Source organism: Hoplias malabaricus, chromosome 14 (assembly GCF_029633855.1).
Source record: "Hoplias malabaricus isolate fHopMal1 chromosome 14, fHopMal1.hap1, whole genome shotgun sequence".
NCBI classification, from domain to species: Eukaryota; Metazoa; Chordata; class Actinopteri; order Characiformes; family Erythrinidae; genus Hoplias; species Hoplias malabaricus.
The window spans coordinates 27,099,763-27,122,203 of record NC_089813.1 but is presented as its reverse complement, the minus strand read 5'-3'; the positions used below and the strand labels follow the sequence as shown (position 1 = coordinate 27,122,203).

The window sequence follows — 22,441 nt, the reverse complement described above, 5'->3', positions numbered from 1 at the left end:
TTGTGCAAAATAGTCTTGTATCATCAGTAAATTTTAAGTCACTGATGAACACAGGTGATGATATCACCTGATGTTTAATGTATGTTTTCTGACAACACACACATCATTACACTTCTAATTCTAGTTTAATAAACCAATAGAAGGTGAGAGAGAGTGTGTTATCTTGAAATAACTACACAGTTTTGATGCAGCACGAGTGTGACCTGAAGCTGCACTGCTGAGTGGGGAAGATTTTTTTTTCTCTCACTCCGGCACCAAACTAGATCTGCTTTATTGGTCAAAAGTGGCCGGCACCATCTCTATGGGTGCGCGAATCACTTTTGCTCCACATTTCACTGAGATATGTGCTGCAAAATTGAGTGTGTGCAGAATTTATCATTTGTGAGTGTAAAAATAATATTCGAGACTCAGCAGATTCAAGCTGATTCATATATTGACTTGTGTGTGTGTGTGTGTGTGTGTGTGTGTGTGCGCGCAAGACCAATATAAAAAAAAATAAAAATCTAAAATACAATGTATTTGTTGAGATCAAGTGTTCTACAGGTGTGTCTTATTGCATGAGCTAATATACTGTAAAATATATTTGTGAAAACACAACTGTCAACCTCCCGTTTTGACTGAAATTAACATAGATTTATTACTTCATTTATGTTATTAGCGTTCACATTCCTTTGTGTACTTAACTGAAAGGGGAGTAACCCACACCAGCAAGTTTGAGGAATGCATAAATATTAAAGTGATGGAACAGTACACTGTACTCGTTATGCAGTATTTGCCAGTATCTTTATTTGCAGTATCTGACTAATTGTCCCAGTGAATTTGAATATTTCTTGAAGCATTATTCTGTCTGTAGTCATATATTTACAAGTGTCTTAACAGCTAAAGGGATGAGGACCCTAGTCTTGTATAAGTGTGGACAAACTTTTCAGTAAAACTTTGGTGTGCTTTATGTGCAGCCACACAAACGTTTGCCGTATTAAAAAGGCATAGTCATAGTCCATAAAAACTGTTCAAAAACAGATAGTGAGCTTCATTTTATTAGTGCTTTACGACTTGTATATGAGATCTGTTCCATTTTCCCAGCAGCCCCAACGTGAACTTGGAGCGATTATGCCATGCTTCAGGGCAAGTATGTTCAACTTGAAGTGAATGTAAATCTTGTATACATTACTCTGGGTCACTCAGCTATAGCTTTTAATGCTAAGCTTTGTGAGTAGGTGGGGAAAAGGCCAAAGGTTAGAACACAGTTTGCAGCTGGCTTTTAGTGTCTGGTCAGCATGCCCTCAGGCCTACGTCCACTGTTCTGAACAGTGAAGCCCTTGCTTTGCTGAAGTATTCTCCTCAGTGTGTCTGTTGAATAATGCTTAAGATGCACGTCTATAGGCCTTCGGCATACCTCTGAGAGAGTGAAGCAGTCTCTAATATGGAGGAATGTAGCATGTTTAGTGTGAGTCTGGGCTGAGGTGTGAGGCTTTAATGTGATGGTGTGTCGTCTCATGTGGGGACTACACTGTGTGTGTGTGTGTGTGTGTGTGTGTGTGTATGAGTACCATCTGTTGGTCAGGCACACAGAGCGCATTGTCCCACAGCTACTTTCAAAGGCCCTTCTCAAAGTTCACTCGGTCAAACAGGCCAGGAAAAGAGCATTTGATATGAGCCACGCCAAAGAGCCAATATGGCATGAGATATACACGTGTGTGTGAGGATTAGAGACAATGATAGAGTGTAGTGTGGTTTGTATTAATTATAGTCCCTGTTATACTGTCCAGAACATATCTCTCTTTTTTGTTAGATCTCATTAAGGAGTCTTGTGCGACTGAACAGATGAACACTTCTCAGTTGTTCTGTGTCACAGTGGCCATTGCAGTTCCTCTCCATTCTTAGCCATGGCCCGTTATGTAGTGACCCATGGTGCCGGTAGAAAAGTGCCCTGAAACATTTCAGGCATGGGCCCCTTGCTTCACCTCGTTTGAATCTGAAGAATTTGTTGCTGGATAAATACCTGCAAAACATTTAATAAACATTATATTTATTTATTTTTTTATTTTTTTTATAGCTCTATAACTCCATAACTCCTCCACTCAACATGCTGATAACATTAGCGCACTCCGAATGTGAATATAAGCAATGAGAGCACACCAGCATATGTTAGGACATTAAACATGAGGTGCCGATTAAAAAAAAACAAAACGTGTTTTAGATGTATTTTCTGTAAACATTCATTCATTGTCTATAACCACTTCTCCAGTTCAGGGTCACGGTGGGTCCAGACCCGGCTGAAAATGTCAGCTGAGTATCATTTTGCCACAGCTTCTGGCAGCAGTGTATTTAGAGGTTTTACAGCTACAAACTGGCAGATTTCTGGTGTAGTTTTCTCATCAGCCACAGGGGGTTGTGTATAATCTATACAATAACTTATATACTCATAAACACAATTTGTATCATATACTCATTCCCTGTGTGCCCACTGCCATGTCTTTCTACCTGCAGAGTGTGTGATCATCTCATTTGCCAGCTGATTCTCAAAGGAGAGCATGGCAGAACTGTGCACTCTTCTTACGGTGGTGCTGCCAGTAAATATTTGTTCACTGGACCGAGCTTACCGAAGGCTTGTTTACCACCAGTTTGTTTTTTGGTGGTATTTTCCCTTGAATTAAAAATAAAACTCTCAAAGTAAACAGGAGCAGGCTGAACCACTGAACTAGAAGTGAGGGGAAGTTGGAAGTGCTTATACTGACATTTTAAACTCAGTTTTATATCAATTATTCCCATTAAATCACCCCAAGCTGATCTGGGCACTCCTGCCCATGCAGATTTCAGAGTGTGCAACACTGGGGACTCTATGCTGTCACAGTCATGAAAAATTAGATTTGTTACAGAAATGTAAGCCTTTTCTATTGAACAGACCAACACACTGCTCCTATATATATATATATATATATAAATGTTTTATTAACTCCAATTACAAAGGTGCTTTGCATAAGTCCTGTGAAGTTGCCATTTGGAGATGGTTTTGATCCAGTGAGTCTGGGTGTGCCCTCTCTTTCCCTCTATGTCCTGTAAAGGTCTGGCAGCTGCAACAGTGCAAAAGCTGCATTCTCGAGGAGAACCCCTAGGCAGGACAGCTGCTGTGTGTGTGCGTGTGTGTGGCTCTCTCTCTCTCTGTCTTTCTCTCCCAGGGGAGACGCAGTAATTACACAGGGCATTCCACGATTTATTAGCCCTGGCACGCATACACACACACACACACACACATGCACGCACATTCGCTCTAACTCACGTGGCCATCTTCTCACACACACATGCATACAACATGATCAGATAAGCTCTACTTTGCCGTTTTCTCTGCCCTGGTATTTTCCTTCCAGTCTCTACACACTGCTGAAGCATCTGTCCACTGGCTTCTCTTCTAAGTGAGCAAAGAAGGGAAAATTCACCAATTGCTGCAATATTGTTTGGGATTAAATGTTTAAAAAGGTAAATACAGGCATTCAGAGTCATTAGAAATGAAATTCTTCTTCCTACAGAAACTTGATTTCTATCAAATGATGACATCAGAAGCATTGCATCGCTCTTAAAGCTCCATCAGAGAAAGTCATTACACAGAAAGATTTCAAACACACCGCCTGGTGCATGAGATGTGTTTTTGAATCATTGTGCGTTGTATAAATTGAAATGTATTTCTAAAAATATGTTGGAGAGGAATAAGCAAAGGATTTTAAACCCCAATAATTGAATTAAGCGTGAATTCTGAAAAATCTGCGAAATTCTCCTCAAACTGTTTTTCATCTGCAGATAGACACCGCTGTACCAGTAAGAGTCATTTTCCTTCCTGAAATATATTTTCTGGTACTGCGTGCATCTACACACAAAGATCTAGATGTGGTACTACGCATCTAGACACACACAAACACAGCATAGTTACTTCCTCATTGTGTGTGGTGGATGTGTCCTTCTGGTAAATACAGCTAGGTGTTTTCTCTAGGAAATGGCCTGGATTGCCCTTATACTCTATTACTGTAGAGAAGCTATTTATGTATGTATCTGTGTGCGTGTGTGTGTCTGCCCGAGCCTGAGCTTGTGCCTCTGTGGCCGTGTGTTTGTGAGTGCCAGTCTTCTCAGTCTCTGTACAAGGCCGGGTGCCCCACTGATGTACAGCAGAGTTCAGAGGGAGAATATCCATCCAGAGAGAGGGAGATGCAGGGGCAAACAGTGTTTTTAAAGCTCTGTGGGACCGGAAGACTTCCTGTAATGCTTCAAGTTATCTTCCAGAGTCACTTCACACTTTCCTTCTAAAGCTAAACTCTCTCCTCTCACCCTCACACACATTCACAGACACACACACACACACACACAGGCATGGACACTCTCTCGGGCCATTAATCATTAAACTCCGCCTGTCACCTTCAGGCTCCATCACACACTCCTGACCTCCTCACTCCCCCCCACCACTGACTTAATTAATCCATTCTCACACACACACACACACACATTACCACAATGAGATTGAGACTGAAACAGAAAAGAACAAGAATTAACAAGAAAAGTTCATGTAATTGGCCTTGAGTTTACTGTTCGAAACCTAGAGCTATGTTGTTTTTTTTCCATTCATTTATTCATTATCTGTAACCGCTTATACAATTCAGGGTCGTGGTGGGTCCAGAGCCTACCTGGAATCATTGGGTGCGAGGTGGGAATACACCCTGGAGGGGGCGCCAGTCCTTCACAGGGCAACACAGACACATTCACTCACACCTACGGACACTTTTGAGTCGCCAATCCACCTGCAACGTATGTTTTTGGACTGTGGGAGGAAACCGGAGCACCCGGAGGAAACCCACGCGGACACGGGGAGAACACACCAACTCCTCACAGACAGTCACCCGGAGCGGGAATCGAACCCACAACTTCCAGGTCCCTGGAGCTGTGTGACTGCACCACCGTGCCGCCCTATGTTGTTTTTTTACCATCTCCCATTTGTTATACACCATTGTGTAATTATCAGTGATGGGCCGATTTGGGACGTTTGAACCAATCCTGAGGTTAATACATCAGCATTTATAAAAGGTGAAATTGGGACTGTGTCTGTCCGGACAGTTTTATACACAAATAACTTTATTTTAGAAATGCAGTGAAATAAATACAATGCTGAAATTCATTTCTTTAATCTGCAAAAATAAACAAAACATAAAATGACAATAGAAATGAAGTGAATAACACTGAAGAACCGCAGTCATAAAGCAACATTTACAAAAACATAATTTGACAACAAAAATAACATACAGACTTGTCATAAGTCAAATAAGATAAACACACTTAGTATAAGTGTGAGTAAGTGTACGCTTCTCTCCTTTGTCCTGTGAAGTTTACGATGGTGTCATAAAGCCTTATGGTTGCTGCCCTTCAGTAAACTGCAACATCTCCTCGACTTAGAAACACAGATCCTGATGGAAAGATTGACAGAATTAATCAGTCCCTTAACCATAGGTCTTATTTACTTCCAAAAGTAAGTAGGATTTCTAGAGTTATTAATTATCATAGGTTGCTATTGTCTAATTGCTTCCACAATACACACATAGAACATTTTGCCAACACTGATAATGTTTTGTCATTTCATAAAATCAGCAGCCGAATGGAGCACAAAAAAGGGTGGAGGAATTGAGGAGAAAGGAGTGAGAGAGAAGAAGGGAAGGAGGATGAAGAAATGAAGCGAAGGGAAGTGTAGAGGTTTGCAGGAATGGAGAGAAGTAGTGAGTGGGAGGAAAAGTAGAAGAATGAGGGAGTGGAATGAAGAGAGTTAAGAGAGGAAGAGCTGACGAATGAAGTAAAGGAGAAGAGAAAAGAAAAGTAGAAGAATAGAGAGGAGTAGAAGGCTGGACAAATGCAGTAAAGGAGAAGGAAGACAGGAAGAACTCCAGACGTGTGAGGAATGTATGTTTATATTTACATATATATTTTTATATATAATTCTCAATGCTCAAAGGAATTCAGTTAATATCAGGAAACCTCGTTAAAACATGTACATGTCCCCCATGCTGACTGATTTTCCAGTTTGTCAAAATCCATGCAGCTCACAATCAGACCTGAGTGTTTGCTTTACTTCAGGGCGCGACTGGGACAGTTTTGGGCCACGGCACATTTATATCTCGTTTGTCTGATGGAGTCACTGTCCCAAGCAAACATAAGAGATGGGCATATGCAAATGTGCCCCAGGTTAAATCGTATCATTTCATGTCTTCTGGGGCTCCGCAGAAAAAAAAGAAAGCAGAGATAACATGAGACAGTTTTGTAATTTTCTGCTTTTGCTTTCATCTCTCGCCAACCGTGATCAGAGAAGAGAATGTGGAAGGAGACGTGTTGAGGAGGAGTGGGGGGGGGGGGACAAGAGCTCCACTGTGGAATGTGAGAGGTAGCAGATCAGGTGGTGGTGTGTGAGGTCAGTGAGTGGATTTCTGGGGACAGTAGTGGGACGAGAGAGAATAGGAATGGGAATAAAGAGAGAGAGAAAGACAGAGCCAGTCTGTGATCTCTCCAAGCCGCTCTGCTAACAGAGATCTCTTTCATTCACATAAGAAACACAGAAGCGCTGGGCCAGAAAGAAGCCATTTAAACTGACCAGCGGGCGCGCGCGCGCACACACACACACACACGTGATCATGTGATCTTATGCATTTCCCACTAAGCTTCGTGTCTTTCACAAACTGAACAATTACTGTGTGAAGTCTTTACTGCTAGTGTTTAAAGTCTCTGTGGCTCTCTCTGCAGGTAAAGCATCGATGGTGTGAGCTGGTGGTTAAGAATAAATACAAGGCTGCGTACAGAGACGTGGAGCACTTCCTCATTCATGACCAGGTACATTAAATACACACATCAGAATCTGTACTATATATATATATACACAAGCTACAAGGCTAATGTGGCCTACAATAACAGGATTATACCCCACCAATTAGCCTCATCCACATGTGCATGACTAATGGATTACACACTTTCTTTGGTGTCTTTACTTTTTAAGTAATTCCAAATAGACTTCATTATGATGTTTCTGACTGATAATAATATCTCTACTGAACTGACTGAAAACAAAAACGGTTAATGGAACCCTCAAATGAGTGTTTGATTAACATCTATAGTGAAACTTGCTGTTTTGAGTTATTTTTAAAAGGTTGTCTAAAGGCCAAATGTAAGACTTTCTCCATTTTGGAAACATGCACTAAAATCTACGGATTTTTTTTTTTTTGGGGTGTAGCTGGAAATGACAATCACAGACATTTTGAAGCCTCAGTTTGACAAGTATATAATTACTATGGTTTATCACTTTAACCAATAACTAGCTGTACACTACAAAAGATATAACTGTTATGCTTTTTGGGGCATATGGTTTGTTTAGGCTATGGGTGTGTATCTGTATGGTGAGCTGATGCTTCAGGAAGACTGGCGTCAGCAGGCTTTAGCACGCCGCTGCTTCTCAGCCATCAAAGAGGACATGGACCAATCAGCACGCAGCGTGGTGGAAGAAATGATCCTCTAATCCAGGAAAAGCGCAGGTAGAACTTCTTTTTTCATCGTCAACACTCCTTTACACATTTCCTACCCATGTTTTTCTTAGCTGACCTTTCAACTTTAAGAGTTCATGGCTAGAAGCAGCGGCCTTGTTCAAAACGTGAGATCTGAGAACACAAACAATTGTATGAGCTCATATTTGTTTTAAAAAGGGGACAATTCACAATTACATCATTTTCTCTCACCTTGCCATGTCAACACGTTTTTAAAGGAGGGCACATGTGTTTTTGCACCCGAGTCTGGGCTGAAGTTTAATTTCCTGTAAAAGGGAAATTCCTGTCAAGCCCCATTCTTTAAAATCTCTTTCAAAACAAATAATCAATGCAAGAAAAACACAGCATACCAAAGTGTGCCATTTGTGTGTTTTGAAACTTAGAATGGACCATTGTTTATTTTTTTTTTGTTTTTTTGTTCCTGCCCACATTTGGCCTTTTGTGACTGTCCACTCATAGTCACTCATGACCAACACTCCCTCATTCTCAGCTACAGCCTGCCTTTTCATACTCTCCCAAGAAACCCTGTCAAGATTGTTTGCGGGAGGTGAAATTTTTAAATGCCTTAAAAATATCTGTGACATTAAGGATCTGCCTGTCTTTGGGTCAGAAACAGTAGATCAGTGGTCCTAAATGTTTAGTACAGTTTGGTCATTGTCCTGCTTTCGACTCTATATTGTGGTTGAAGTAGAAAAGTCATACAATTCTGTGGGGGCCGTCTGGGGCTAGACATTAGTTTCCCAGCCGTAAAGTGTGCTCAGCATCTATACATTCACATTTTAACATTGTTTCCTTTTTTTTTTCTATCCTATCCGCTATACGGTAGGAATTCCCCAGCTCCTTGTTGCCACATTTATATTTGTTGCTTCTTCTGAGCCGTAAGCGGAAAGGGAATTGAAAAGTTTCCCTTTGAAGCAACCTGTCTCACCATTCTTTCATGCATCGATATTATCCTGTTTGACCATATTGGACGTGGGCTGGAGGAGCTGCTAAATACTTGTCAGATTCTAAGACGGAGGACTTATGGGCCCTGCTGGGCAACTAGATAAATCCATTAGCTGTCTCCCAGCAAACCTTTTCCGGTGAAGCCGCCTGCGCTTTCATCCGCCAACAAGACAGCTTTATGTGTTTGGGGATGGGAGAAAGGAGCAGCCTTTTCCAGGCCGCTGGGGTTTGTGTCAGCTGCACCTCAAATAAATCATGTAGCTCACAACGGCCATCCGGCGTCCTTCTCCTCCACAGCAGCGTTTGCTTTGTCAGACAGAACGTTTGTCTTTATCGGCTGACGCCTGGCTGTTGTTAATTCGCTTGTGAGACGCCTTCAGCCTGAGCATCCTCTACAATGTGGGAGATGGAGGCCGATGATAGCAGAAGACACCTGTTGTCCCAAAATTGTGCAGTGGGATAAATCACGTAGCACCACAGCCCTATTATGTGTGATTAATAAAGTGGGGGCAGATCGGATGTTAGCAAAGCATGAGCTGAGTACTGGAAATGGGCTGTTTCCTGTTTTCACCAGGGCGTTTTCAATATGAGAAGGATCTACTGGTGGGAAGAAGTCAGCTTTGTACACTCAGTGACATGAGATTCTGTGCCATCTTCTTCTTAGCATCTTAAAAGAATAATGACAAAAAATATGATTCATTCTGTATCCCTCCTGTCCCCTTTGGTCAAAATGAACATTGAGTGTAAATTTCTAGTTGCTGAGATTACATATAAAGTGCCTGGCGTCAATGGGACACAAAGCTAAATGAAATAACAGCTGCTTCCTGAAGTAGAGTTCATTAAATGATTAAAAGGTTTGCAGAAACCGGGACTCGACTCTTTACAACTGTACAAGACATGTTAACCTTTCACTTTCAGGAAAAAAGCTCTTAAAGTTATTGTTGTTCAGAGAGAAATGAAACCCTGCTCTGCTCTTGCATCAGATCTGAAAAAAATCACTTCCGTGAAAATCACAGGCTGTGAAGATTACAGTGAAAGGGAAATAAACAATGGGGAAAATTGAGAAAGAAAATTGGCCAAACAAAGAAGCTGCTGATGACATCAGAACAGTGGATTGACTGCTCCACAGCCCAGACCTCAACATCACTGAAAGTGATCATTTTGGATTATTTGGCTCCTGAGACACACTTCAAAATCTGAAAACAAGACAACAGAATTTTACAAATGAATACATAATGCTCTGCATCTTTGCACTATTTCCCTTTACAGTATTACTTAAAGCAAAGACACGACATGACTTTGGTCAACGCGAGTTTCACTTTTGGTTCTGTTATGTCCATTTAAGGTGGAATGGTTTTATTGCAGTAGCAAGTAAACAGAGAAGAAAAAAGTCTCAGCATCAAAAATGTTCAAAACTGGTGCGATTGGACAAATTAAGCAGTGTTTGAAAACTATGGCAAGTCGTATTTACGCTTTGTTAGGACCTACTTAAAGTATGTACTTCATTAAAGTCCGAGCTACGAACCAACACCAGGGCTTTAAGGTAGCACCAAGCTAAGGGAGCTGTATTTCAGCTAATCTTTAATATGGTTGTGAGTAGGGCATTTTGCACAAAAAAGCACTTACAACTGTTTATCTTCACACTGCTTCCCTTTACAACAATATTCCAAGCAAATATAAATGACATGACTTGGGCCAAACTGGTCAGGTCTTGTGTATGTGCTTTTCAAGTTCTGTTTTTGGTCAGTAACTCAGTCAGTCAGTAAGGGAAATGGCCTCTTCTAAGACAAAAATAATCAAATGGGGCAAGAGGCAGACGTTTATAAATGGGATTCAGTGGTTTTTTTTTTTTTTTTCTGATGTTGAAAAATGGATGACTTGTGTTTAATGCCATTGTGTCTTGAAATGAATGAACAGTTGATTGAGATTTGCACTTTCCTAGTTTTAGGGGAAAAGTGCACAAACTTTCCTATAAATGTAACTCATAAAAGTTAATGCACTGAAACTCTGAATATCTTCCTTGCTGATGCCTATCAGTATAAGGGGCTGGTGTTGCAGTAAGTGTAGTGTGAGAGGTCTTAGGCCTGAGGGTGGGTTTCTCTCTGGCTCTGCTCCCCTATAAGGCCTGGGGGGATTCTGAGACCTCAGCAGTGCCTCCTGACGAGGCTAATGAGGGACATAGCCGTGGCTCAGTCGAGCGTAGCCGATGGCAGGAGAGTGCGAGGATCCGCAGACCTGCAGGTTTCTGCTTTCATCTCGGGGGCTGTGTGGGTTCCTGGCGTGCTGATTTGTGACTTAAGATAAAAATCACATTGCCAGGGATTACCACACAACCCACCGCCCAGACGGCTGCCATGGCAACCAGAGGCACCATTGCAGTCCAGCTCAGGGAAATCAAAATAAAAGAAGACGACATGACGGTCCAGGGGAGTGGAGGGGCTTGAGGAAGGAGAGCAGAAAATGCAGAGGAGGAAAGTTTTTGTCTTTTCATTTTCCAGTGGATGAGCAACGTGGGTGAATGTACACAAACATACACACTCTCTCTCACACACACTGTGGACAAGAATCTCTCAGGCCAGGTGCAGAGCTTAGCTGATTGGTGAACAGTGATTGAGCTCTTTGTTCACAGTGGCTAAGTTCTGCACTTGATGAGAGCAAGACTAAGAAAGAGGAAACCGAAAAACAGAGAGGTGTGGCCAAAATGTTAGACTGAGTTTCATGGTCCTATGGAGAAGGATATGAAGTGTTTATAATTAATCCTCTGATGTGAGGAAGGACTTACTCTAAAGGGAGTGAGAGTAAAAGAACCCTGGAGGGGCCACTGGAAATGAAGGGTGGATGTTTTACCATTCACATTTCACTATTTGTATTCGTCAAGTCCTTAATCTCAGCACAGTCGGATCCTTTCGTTTTTTAAAACCTTGCAAACGGTTAAAATAAAAACACATTTTTAGAAAAACAAATGGGTATTTTACTGTAGAAGACACCATTAGGAAAATTTAGATTTATGCGTTGTTGACTGTACACTAAAGCCTTCGTCACAGTTCTGGGCCCAGGCTGTTGGTGCGGCTGAAGCATAAGCACATTGGATCAACTGTGAGCACTTTTTTTATCAAGTGGTCTGTTTCATGGGAAGAAAAACTATAAATGGTTAATACTTCTGTATAGAGACACTTGAGAAGATCCTCATGAGGGCTGAAGAAAAACAGACCAAACTAATAGAGTTCATGGATTGAGAAGCGGGAGCCTACTCTACCTCTTCCTCCTCCTTTTGTTGTTCTTCCTCCTACTACTCACTAAAATGTACTACCTCTGCCTCATGGAAAAACAAAATAGCTGGGCGCCACCTTGTCACTCAGTGTGCACAGGAAACAGCCCTGGAATTCTGAAAACATTAAGAAGACAGGTGGTTTACAGAGTCAGAGACGAGGAGCCACAGAAAGATGAAAACATCTGCTGCGTTTAAGTCTGCTTTTAGCCTGTGTGGTTAAAATAGTAAAAACCCAGCAGTAGAGACAGGAAACACGTCGAGTGAGAGGACGGATAACGGCCTTTTCTGCCAGCGCACTGTCTCCTAAGCCATGACAGATGTAGGAGTTAAATATGAAGTCAGGCAGAAGCAGGGCCATAAATGACTAAATTTAGAAACTGTTTAAAGATGTATTACCATCAAAGGCTAGCACAAATGGAATTAGTTGCATAGGCCATATTTAAAATATCATTAAGTGATATTCCATGGGAAATGAAGTGCTAAGCACCTTCAGTGGAAGTGAATTAGGCTGGCTGATGGCTCCGCCGGGGCTACAGCTGCCTGGCGCTGTCTGCCCGTGTGTGTGGGTTTCACATGGGCAGTGTTAGAACAGAGCTGAGAGCCAGATGGACCTGGCCTCCCGTGCCTACTGAGCTGATTACAGTACTACAGAAACGCTGGCTCAGTTCAGCAGGAACAGGAGTCTGGTCCACAGACCCCCAAACCCACAGCCACAGAGAGCAGCACCCTGCAACACTTCTTGCTCTTATTTACAACCTTGTGTGTTCGTGTAGTTGTGGTACGTGGCGGCTGCCGCTGGTACAAAAGTGCAGTTCAGGTGTCTCTTATCTGACTTTATATTTCCACCATCAGAAATATTTTTGTAACAACATTCCATATCTGTGATGGGTCCTTTTTAAAATGTAGTCAATTAGCAAAGACTTTTAGCCTTGAAGCACTGCTGAAACATAAAAATCATGCTTTTGCTGAATGATTATTCTTCATCGGTTATATTTTGATAACGTACATGTGTCTTGTCTCTGGTACAGGGTCTACATGTCTTCTTGGCAATCTCAGGAGGCCTCTACACAAGAAGAATCGCAGGGGAATCGACACGAGCACATGGATAATTTAGACCCTGGCTATTAACTTAAGCTTTATTTACTCTAAGGAGAAAATTGTAATTTTCAAAATAAATAAAAAATCAATGGTTTTCACTGAACCAGTGCTTGTTTCGTTTTAGAAAGTGTAGGACTTTTTTTGTAAGCTTTGTACTTGAAATGATAGGATAAATAAAAAGTTTTAAAATCTGAATGGTGCAGCCCAAAGTTTTTTGCAGTGTATTTAAAAAGCAGGTGTTTAAGAACCAGGACGTCCGGAGAGAAAGCATAATAGACTCCTCCTTTATGTTTCAGAGCTGCAGCAGTGTCAGATGAATAGAAGTTGTTTGTGTTAAAACACAGCACAAGGATTCATATTTACAGGCAATACAAGTTATCTCAGCAGCCCTGACATTGTCCTGTAGATGACCATCTCACACACATCAACAGACTCATCCTATTTTGAGAGGTCACACAGGGAAACGTGTCTGGCCAAGAGAGCAGCGAATAATACACCACTGACACCTACTGAACTGAACATATTTAAAACCACTTGTGTTATCACACAAAACGCTGTTGTTTTGAAAGCTGATTCTGAAAACAGTGATCAAGTATGTTTGGTAATATCACTGAATATTTAAAGGTTGTCTGCACACCCCTTTGTAAGGGTCCTTGACTTTAAGTTATCAATTCATGGATAATTGCTGACTAATGACGGCTAGTTTTACAAAAAAACAAAACAATTGGTCATATATAATCTACCTGGAAAATTGTATATATGCACACACACACACATTATATATATATATATATATATATATATATATATATAACACACATATAATGATGAAATATGGTGTATTATATGCCTTGGAATATACTGTACACAAAATTATGAATATGATGTGTATGAATGCTAGAATTGTTTTGAGTTTCTTACCACATTTCTATAAAAAACATACACACTCTTTTTATTTGACAAGATATATTACATATTTTCCCCTGCTTTTAAAATAAAAACAGCAGCTGGGTTTAGAATATGACTATCATCTCCAGCAGGTCTGTATTTGAGTGTGGAACTGTACCATGCCAGAAATCCTTGTCCTAATAAACAGCTTACCGAGCACTGAGGTTCAGGGATGTGGGAGTTTAGGGAGTGTTTATGTGCAGTCCTGGGTGTGGGCTGGCCAAAGGCTGTCCTGAAGCATCCTCAGCCTGGACTGAACTCTGGCATCCAGCAAATCTGCTCTGTTTAGTCTGTAGTGCATGGAGGAGAGCATCCATGCCGCCTTGTGCCTCATACCAGCCTCAGTCAACACCTACCAGCATCATCAGACCACACACACACACACACACACAATGACAAAGAGGGCTAAGTTACCTGGCCTATATTGCATGCTTGGCTTTCCATTGATGCATTTCATCCAGTGAACTCAATAACATTCTGCAGACTATTAAGAACACAGAAATATGAAGGCAAAATCTGAAGCACAGCCATAGTCATGTCCCTGGATCAGAGGCATGGAAAGGGAGCCAGATGCAGTGGGAAAAAGCTGGAGGTTGTAAACTTGTTTTTGTTCTGTGTCAGGGGTAAAAGCGAACCAGTCTTGATTTTACAAGGGGCTGTAAACAGCTGGAAGCACAGTCTCCACATACCACTGAAACTCTTATACAGTAAATATGAGAACTGGATGCTGGTGACAACTTCACTGGCCTCTGTTTACTTCTGTTCCAGTCTGGTTAGATTACTGGGGTCAAATGGACTGAGTTAACACTGCTGAACAGTGCTTATACAAAATAGTCACTACTGCTAATATCCAGGACTGCTGTTTACTGATCATTTTTTCACTGTGCTGTGAGTCAAGATATTTTTTTCAGGTACTTCAGTATCCATGGTGCATAATTTATAGCCGTATCAAAGTCCGCATGAATTTCGATCCCTCAGGCAGCACCGCATTAAAATCAGCAGGGCCATTCTCAGTAAAAATCATCTGTCGCAGAGTTCTCAAATTCAATTAAAGACTAAACTATACACAACAATATCCATATGCAAACATCCAGAAATACAGCTGATACCTCTGGATTCAAGATAATCTAAAATAAACTAATACACTGAAAGATCACTGGATTAGAAACACGTACCTTGTATCTACTGTCACTGCCCATTTTATCAGCTCCACTGACCATACAACACTACTGTTTCTCTGCATGCTCTCTCACCCCCTTGGTGGTACTGATCATTGAAAAGCAAGTATGCAGAGAAACATGTACTACAGTCTGTAATTTTAGTATGGTCAGTGGAGCTGATAAAATGGACAATAAGTGTATATGCAAGGTAGGTGTTCCTAATCCAGTGATCGTTCAGTGTAGAAGGGTATAATCCTTTTGTCTTCAGTACCCAAATTATTAATTACTTGCTATTCTAATTTTGGAATGCATAATGCAAAACAGTAATTTCACAGTTTAAGACAACACATATTTTGTACTGATTTGAATTTAGAATCGCTCCTGAAATATACTGGATATCTGCATCAGCTGATAAATCCACTATTGGAGCATGCCTAAATTACCTTTTGGATGATTTCTCTGACACTGTTGGCAGATGCTTGAGAAAAGATGGCAAAATTAAGCAGAAGATGGAGAACAATGTTCGAAGTAAGAGAAGAGGCGAGCAGCTCATTCACAGAAGACAGAAGTCTCTCAGGAGGAAAAGTATGAGTTTGGAAGAGCATCCTCAAATGTCCCTCTCCTGGCAATATCTAGAATGAGAAATATAATGAATTAGTCATCAGTCATCTTCCATTTGACTCAGCTCTGTTTAAATACAGTAGCATTTTCAAAGTGAGAAATTCTTCCTATCCTGCATCTTTTGCCATTTTCATTTGTCGCCTGAACCTCAGACAAATCTCTGCTTACCTCATTAGCTAACTGCAGTGGGTGTGTTGGAAAAGTAGAAAAACATGAAAATATACAAAACCAGGCTATGGTCTGTCTCGCAAAGCAAGAGGATTGTGAGTCAGCTTTAGATTTAATTTGATCTAATCATGGATTTTCATAAGAGTAGAGTAGATGACATTTTTGCCAGAGTCTACTGGGCCGGCGCTATCGCCCAGTGGAGCTGGACAGGGTCATTTACAAAGTTTCATACAAGTAAATAACAGGAAATAAAATAGGAACACGCTCAGTGTGTACTTCGGGGGCTGTGTTTGTCTCTGCATTAGTTACGTTACACAGCTGCTCATAAGCTCAGAAGAACTGCTCAGAACTCAGCAACATTTACACATATATTATATCTCACAGAGAGAGGAGGACTGCTGAATTTTCACGTGAGTGTGTGTCTTTGTGGTGGGGAGACATTTTGTGGCGTAGGTGTGTTTATAAATCTACACATACAGGGGTTGGACAATGAAACTGAAACCTGGTTTTAGACCACAATAATTTATTATTATGGTGTAGGGCCTCCAGTTCTGGTGGAAACAGGAGAGTGGAGGTGCACATTTAATTCTGCCGTGATTTGGGCAGCCGTGGTTTTATGTTTTTTGGATACAATCCGGGTTAGCACCCGAACATCCCTTTCAGACAGCTTCCTCTTGCGTCCACAGTTAATCCTGTTGGATGTGTTTCGTCCTTCTTGGTGGTATGCTGACATTGCCCTGGATATCGTGGCTCTTGATGCATCTCAAAGACTTGCTGTATTGGTCACAGATGCGCCAGCAAGACGTGCACTAACAATTTGTCCTTGTTTGAACTCTGGTATGTCACCCATAATGTTGTGTGCATTGCAGTATTTTGAGCAAAACTGTGCTCTTACCCTCTGCTAATTGAACCTTCACACTCTGCTCTTACTGGTGCAATGTGCAATTAATGAAGATTGGCCACCAGGCTGGTCCAATTTAGCCATGAAACCTCAGTTTCATTGTCCAACCCCTGTATCTGCGCACAGCCACCTTAAACTTCACGTGTTGTACTCTAACCATTAAATAAATAAAGTAATTGTAATTACAAAATGTTCTTGGTCTTCTTTGTTCTTTGGTAGTAGTTGTAGTTTGGTGGTAGTTCATCTAGTTTTTATTTTTTAATAAAATGAACAAGAAAAACACTGATGTCTGTGTTAAATATTATGAACAATACTTTATGCTCCTTTTTTCATTTCTGTATTTATTATTCCTGCCCTCCATAATTTGTGTACAACACAATCACTTAATAAAAACCACATGTAAACAAAGACACTGATATGAAGCACCAACCCTCCACACCTTCCAATGACAAGGAAATGTATTTTGGGCTTTCCTGTTTTTGAAATGCCAGAAACACCTCTTTGACAATGGCTATATGACTAATGGCGGTCCTGCTAAACTAGGCTTATCTAGTTTTCTAACACCCTTTGTATCAATCTGTACAAGCTTCTCTTGAACCAGTGAGAGCTTACCCCCTTTTTGTGGTCAGTTCTTCTTATTAATCACAACTTGAGTTTGAAAGATGATAATGGTTCAAAATACAAAGTGATGCTGAGAGGGAGCTATTCGCAACTAAAGATTGGTACTCAGTTGAGCAATCCTTCTTCTATAATGTAGGCAGATGTTAATTTGAGAATGACACGTCAGTATAGCAAACTTTTAAACCAAGTCACCAAATACGTTATGGTTTTATTCATACATATATGACACTTTTTACTCAAGCTCTATTTAAGCTTCCTATGGTCTTTACACTCATACAGTACGGACAGCATGAACTTACTGTCTGAGTGTTGTGGTGCCCTCTGTTGGTGGGTTGATGATAGAAGGTCAAGAGGAAAAGCAGAGGCTTGGATTCCTCAGATCCTCTGGAAACCAGCAGCTCAGCAGCTGCGTCCACCCAGTGTCCACAATGAACCAGCAAGAACCAAACTTCGAACACTGCTATTCTCTGCCTGCAACACACACACACACACACAGGAGATGAGTACATGAAAGATGAGATTTAAGAGATCCCAAATATTACACAGCTGCTCAGGCTAATGTGTATCTCCAGAGGAAAAGAACCATACACCATTCTCCAACCCTCAACCCCTTTCCTTGTTCATCAGCCACAATACACAATCACTGAGGAGCCATTTCATTCCTTCACAAATGTAAGACAGCACACTGAGGAAAAGCAGTCTACGGCATGATCTCTTACCTTTGTCTTACCATCACATCCTCCTCTTCTTTTTGATGTCCTTCACATGTGATCTCTTGTAATAGCTTTCCGATCCAGCACAAGTGTTTCAGCCATGCCTGCTTTGGCATTTCTGTAGACAAAAAGCTAAACTCTTGCAACATATTTTTAAAACAAAAATCACTATCTACCAGGTGAATGAAAAAATAAATAAAAATATCACACTATCGCAGTAAAATTAAATAAAATGCATATTGCTGCAGTCTAAAGAAAAACATGAATCTCCAAAATTGCAACTCTACAGGAGAAGGCAAAAATGTCTTACAATTAAATGTAAAAACATTTTATTTCAAGTATTTTGGTGCATTTCTATTGGTCCATTCAAAATTGTCAACCGATGTGAAAGACAGCTGCTGTGTTCAAATGATGTAATAAATGAAAAGTCAGCAAAAATGGAAATACATGGTTTTGTTTTTTGACATTGGTATTTGTGACAGCTCATCACCACCTAAACATTCTGCTGCTCTTCTAAAGCACTATAATCAGATCAAATCAAATATCAATTTGAAATAATGGTCAAATCTAATTGTATTGCAACAACAAACTGCTAAAACACACTTTATTCGGAAATCATTAGGCAGCAATATCATGTTGAGATCAGATTTAAATTTTAATGCTCATCATCTGAAATACACAAAGGCAGCTGTGGACTAACTTGATGGATATGTTGATTGTTCAATAATAAAATGCTATTCTGTAAATGAGCAGATTTCCTGTGAACAGAAACTGTTTACATGGATAAAACCTATTGGTCAATTACAAAACATATGTGAAAAACCTAGGAGATGGTTCTGGACTGAAAGCTTTCCATGCAAAAATCTTTCCAAAATGTCTGTGGCATTTACATTGGCTTTTTCACCAGGCTAACTCCAGTACACGAGAGGCAAGGCTTATCATTCACTGGATCCGGTAAACAAGCAAATTCACTTATTCTAAAAGACCCTTTTAGAGAAAGGGAGCATGAAGAAAGAAAGAAAATAAAAGCAAGGGATAGTCAGAGAGGGTGAAAGAGAGAGAGAGAGAGAGACAGAGAGTGAGAGAGAGAGAGAGAGAGAGAGAGAGAGAGAGAGAAAGAGAGACAGACCAAGAAAAAAAGAGAGGGAGAGAGAGACTCTTGTCAATCACCTCCTTAAGAATCATACTTCAGTGGAGCAAATAAATACAGAACAAAACAGCACCTGTTGCAGCTGCAGTTTCTGTGCTGCTGGTCTGGGAGAGTGCAGAAACAGTGGCTTTGTGAGGATATCCTCTGAGCTGAGGGACAGGGGGAGCACAGCCAGAGATATGGATCTCCAGGCCAAGCAGGGCTGAGTTGATCTGTGTGTGCTGCAGGGTGGGTACTGCAGGAAGGGGCAGTGTTTGTTTGGGGCTGCATTAAAAAAGGAGCGTAATGGGTGCAAGATAACGGTCGACCACTTCAATGTTCTGAGTGGTGAAGCATTAGCATGTTCTGATCTGGCACTGCCACTTTTCTAATAAGTTGTGGGGTACAGGTGGTGTGCAGATGGAGCAAACAGAGGTACGGTGCAGACAGAAACTACAGTGCAATGAGTCAAAAAACTCTAGTGACACCAGGTTTATTTTAAATGAGCAAAATATTTGATTCTGCAGCAGTTAAAAATAGAAACATGCCCTATTTAATGTTAATGTGGAGAGCAAGTCCAGTAACACTGCTGAATCCATCATTCTGTTCTCACCTGGATTTGTCTTACAGGGACAACAAGCAAGGCAGGAACACACCCTTAAGGGGGTGCCAGTCCTTCACAGGGCGACACACACTCACACCTATGGACATTTTGAGTCACCGGAGCACCCGGAGGAAACACATGGGGACACGGGGAGAACACACCAAACTCCTCACAGACAGTCACCTGGAGCGGGACTAGAACCCACAACCTCCAGGTCCCTGGAGCTGTGTGACTGCGACGCTACCTGCTGCGCCACCATGCCACCCTACATATTTATTGAGGACAATAATAATTCCGAATAAAATTTTTTTTTTCTTATTAAAGAAAAATATTAGTTTAAGGCTCAGCCCAAAATCAGATTTGCCCATACATCACTATTCATACAATGTTTGTATACTATCATATTAATTTTTATTTTAAACAAGATAAGATATAAAATACCCTATTCCAATCCATTATATATCTTATTACATCATTATATGATATAAAATTCTATTGCTAAACATGATATTAAAAGCTGTATTCTGAACATTACATAAATCACCAGAGATGGAAAAATAGACACACAACCTGATGGTGCTATCAATAAAGGTGTGAGGAGGTTATGCGGCACATGAGGAAAAAAGGCTCTCAGTGGTAGTCTTTCCTGAAAATCAAACCAAAAGATTACAAAAGCAATATACTACTAATAAATGATCTCATATCTTTGATGGTATGTCATTGTAAAATAACACAGTGAAGTGTCTTTGAAGAAAGACCAACTGTTTATCTCCACATCATGTTCAATTTTTATGCGATCTATTATCTCTCTGTTACACTATATTATTACATTTTTCCAATATGAACATGGAAATATCAGTCATCTCTCCTGTACAATATAAGAATTCTCATACTGATTTCACTCCTGGAGTGAAACACTTTATTAACAGCATTTTACACTGCATTTTTATACATTGCTCTCATATAATCCTGAGAAATCCCCAGCACTGAATGGAATGATGGAAAGCAGGTCATACGTGTGGCTTCTGGGCAGCATAGGTCTGAAGAAAGCAGCCAGTGAAAACACATACGAGAGCTCTAACAGCCAGATTTTCCTCTGTTGCCACCAACACATTCCTACACACACACAAACACAAAATCCTGGAATCATATACGGATATTAGCCCGCACAGTTAAATATGGTGTATCGCTGGTATGCATTTTACATCTGTCATAAGATAAATACATCTCTGAAAGGGTCAAAGTGAGTGTATTTATTTAAATCACCACCCACCTGAAAACATCATTCACTACAAGAAAGACTTGGCAATGCAGGGCTGATGCTTTAGGCTGAAAAACAACAATGCTGTGTGTTAGAAAAGCAGCTCTCAACTATTTACATCTGAAGGCCCAGCTATTTTTTTTATTAGAATGAGTGAAGGGTCACAGGAAAACAAAGCTTAACATTTATGTTTAAAATTAATTTTTAATTTATTTATGAAGATACTCTGATCTTTCATTAGTCTGAACTGAGTCAAGAATTAGAATTAAATCTTTCCAATATTAGGTTTACACCTAATATAAATAACAGAAAATGTAGCTTATTTGAAATGTAAAATAATTAGTTAATGTTATTAAGAATATATCAATAAATATAATAACAATAATAATAATAATATCCTATGTTTTTTTCCCACTTATTCCCGCTTAAGATTGTGTGCTGCTGTAACAAGTGAATTTCCCATATGTGGGATCAATAAAGTCAAAGTCTAAGTCGAACCAGTCATAATTAAAATACTGTTGCATGGAAAATAAGGTAAAATACATTCCTCTCCCCTTCATCTTGAAGATAGGCTAAAGGTATCGAAATAAAAGATAGTTCTTCATGACTGGGATTCTGAGTGAATAGAACACAGCCAGGACGTATTTCAAATTGCTATCTGCTTTTTTATACCAGAATAAAAGGCAGAATTGTGTCAAATTAAGTGTAATGATTTTGCAAACAACTGAACAAATTAACAAGTGACCAGTGGACTATCAAAGAGTGTGAAGGCCGGAGCCACACAACTGTCTCTCCCTGGATCTACAGTGTTTCCTTTTATTATCGTTATTACACTTTTACCAGTATAAATCCAAGGACCAGCGGGGGTGGGGGGTGGGGGGGGGCTTCATGTGCCAGTGGTTGACAAACCCTGTGTTAGAATATAAAAAAGCGCCAATGTGTGCTTTATCACCACTAGAGGGCAATGTTGAGACAGCAATAAGAGCTAGAAGCTGTTAAATTCCATCCACTGATATTCTCACATGAACTGCTGTTATTAGATTAGCAGCCAGGTTTTTTTTTTTTATATTTAATCACATAGCCTTATTGTGCAGGGTATCATCTGTTTCAAATTCAAAGTTTAAAGGAAAATAATATACTCAACCAGCTGTACAGTACATGCATGCCTGAGCTGCACATTTGTTGATTTTTTTATGGGAAAACATGCTTAATTAATATACTGCCATTTTCGCATCAGTCATATGGGTAAGGAATGCAGTAAAACAACCTAAAAAAAAAGCTGTGCCCCTGAAAAGGCCCATATGTGCCTCTTCTGTTTTTGATCCAGAGAAAAAAGGCATTAAACGCAATGAAGTGTGTGCACATGTGAACATGCACTGTAGGCAATGGAGAGAAGCCTCATTTTCTGTTCTTTACATTAGAAAATTCACCTCCTGCCCCTGCAT

General features: G+C 40.4%; 2 protein-coding genes across 8 annotated transcripts in view; one reads left to right on the top strand and one right to left on the bottom strand.

Annotated features, from left to right (window-relative positions):
- aopep (aminopeptidase O (putative)) overlaps positions 1 to 7,531 on the top strand; it is an 83,985-nt gene extending 76,454 nt beyond the window's left edge. For both annotated transcript variants that reach the window (XM_066643593.1, XM_066643592.1), the window contains 2 exons: positions 6,766 to 6,852; positions 7,391 to 7,531. In XM_066643593.1, coding sequence (XP_066499690.1) covers positions 6,766 to 6,852; positions 7,391 to 7,531 — 228 coding nt within the window. The remainder of the gene's footprint in view (positions 1 to 6,765; positions 6,853 to 7,390) is intronic.
- fancc (FA complementation group C) overlaps positions 4,969 to 22,441 on the bottom strand; it is a 37,395-nt gene continuing 19,922 nt past the window's right edge. For 4 of the 6 annotated variants that reach the window (XM_066643594.1, XM_066643599.1, XM_066643597.1 and 1 more), the window contains exons 9-16: positions 21,009 to 21,064; positions 20,752 to 20,851; positions 20,306 to 20,381; positions 18,009 to 18,120; positions 17,589 to 17,760; positions 15,422 to 15,610; positions 13,972 to 14,170; positions 4,969 to 5,444 (exon numbers count right to left, since the gene is read on the bottom strand). In XM_066643594.1, the coding sequence (XP_066499691.1) occupies positions 14,012 to 14,170; positions 15,422 to 15,610; positions 17,589 to 17,760; positions 18,009 to 18,120; positions 20,306 to 20,381; positions 20,752 to 20,851; positions 21,009 to 21,064 (864 nt within the window). In that variant the 3' untranslated portion in view covers positions 4,969 to 5,444; positions 13,972 to 14,011. Of the gene's footprint in view, positions 5,445 to 7,540; positions 7,823 to 13,971; positions 14,171 to 15,421; positions 15,611 to 17,588; positions 17,761 to 18,008; positions 18,121 to 20,305; positions 20,382 to 20,751; positions 20,852 to 21,008; positions 21,065 to 22,441 lie in introns of those variants that run through there. The other 2 variants (XR_010795319.1, XM_066643595.1) reach the window with 2 other exon arrangements.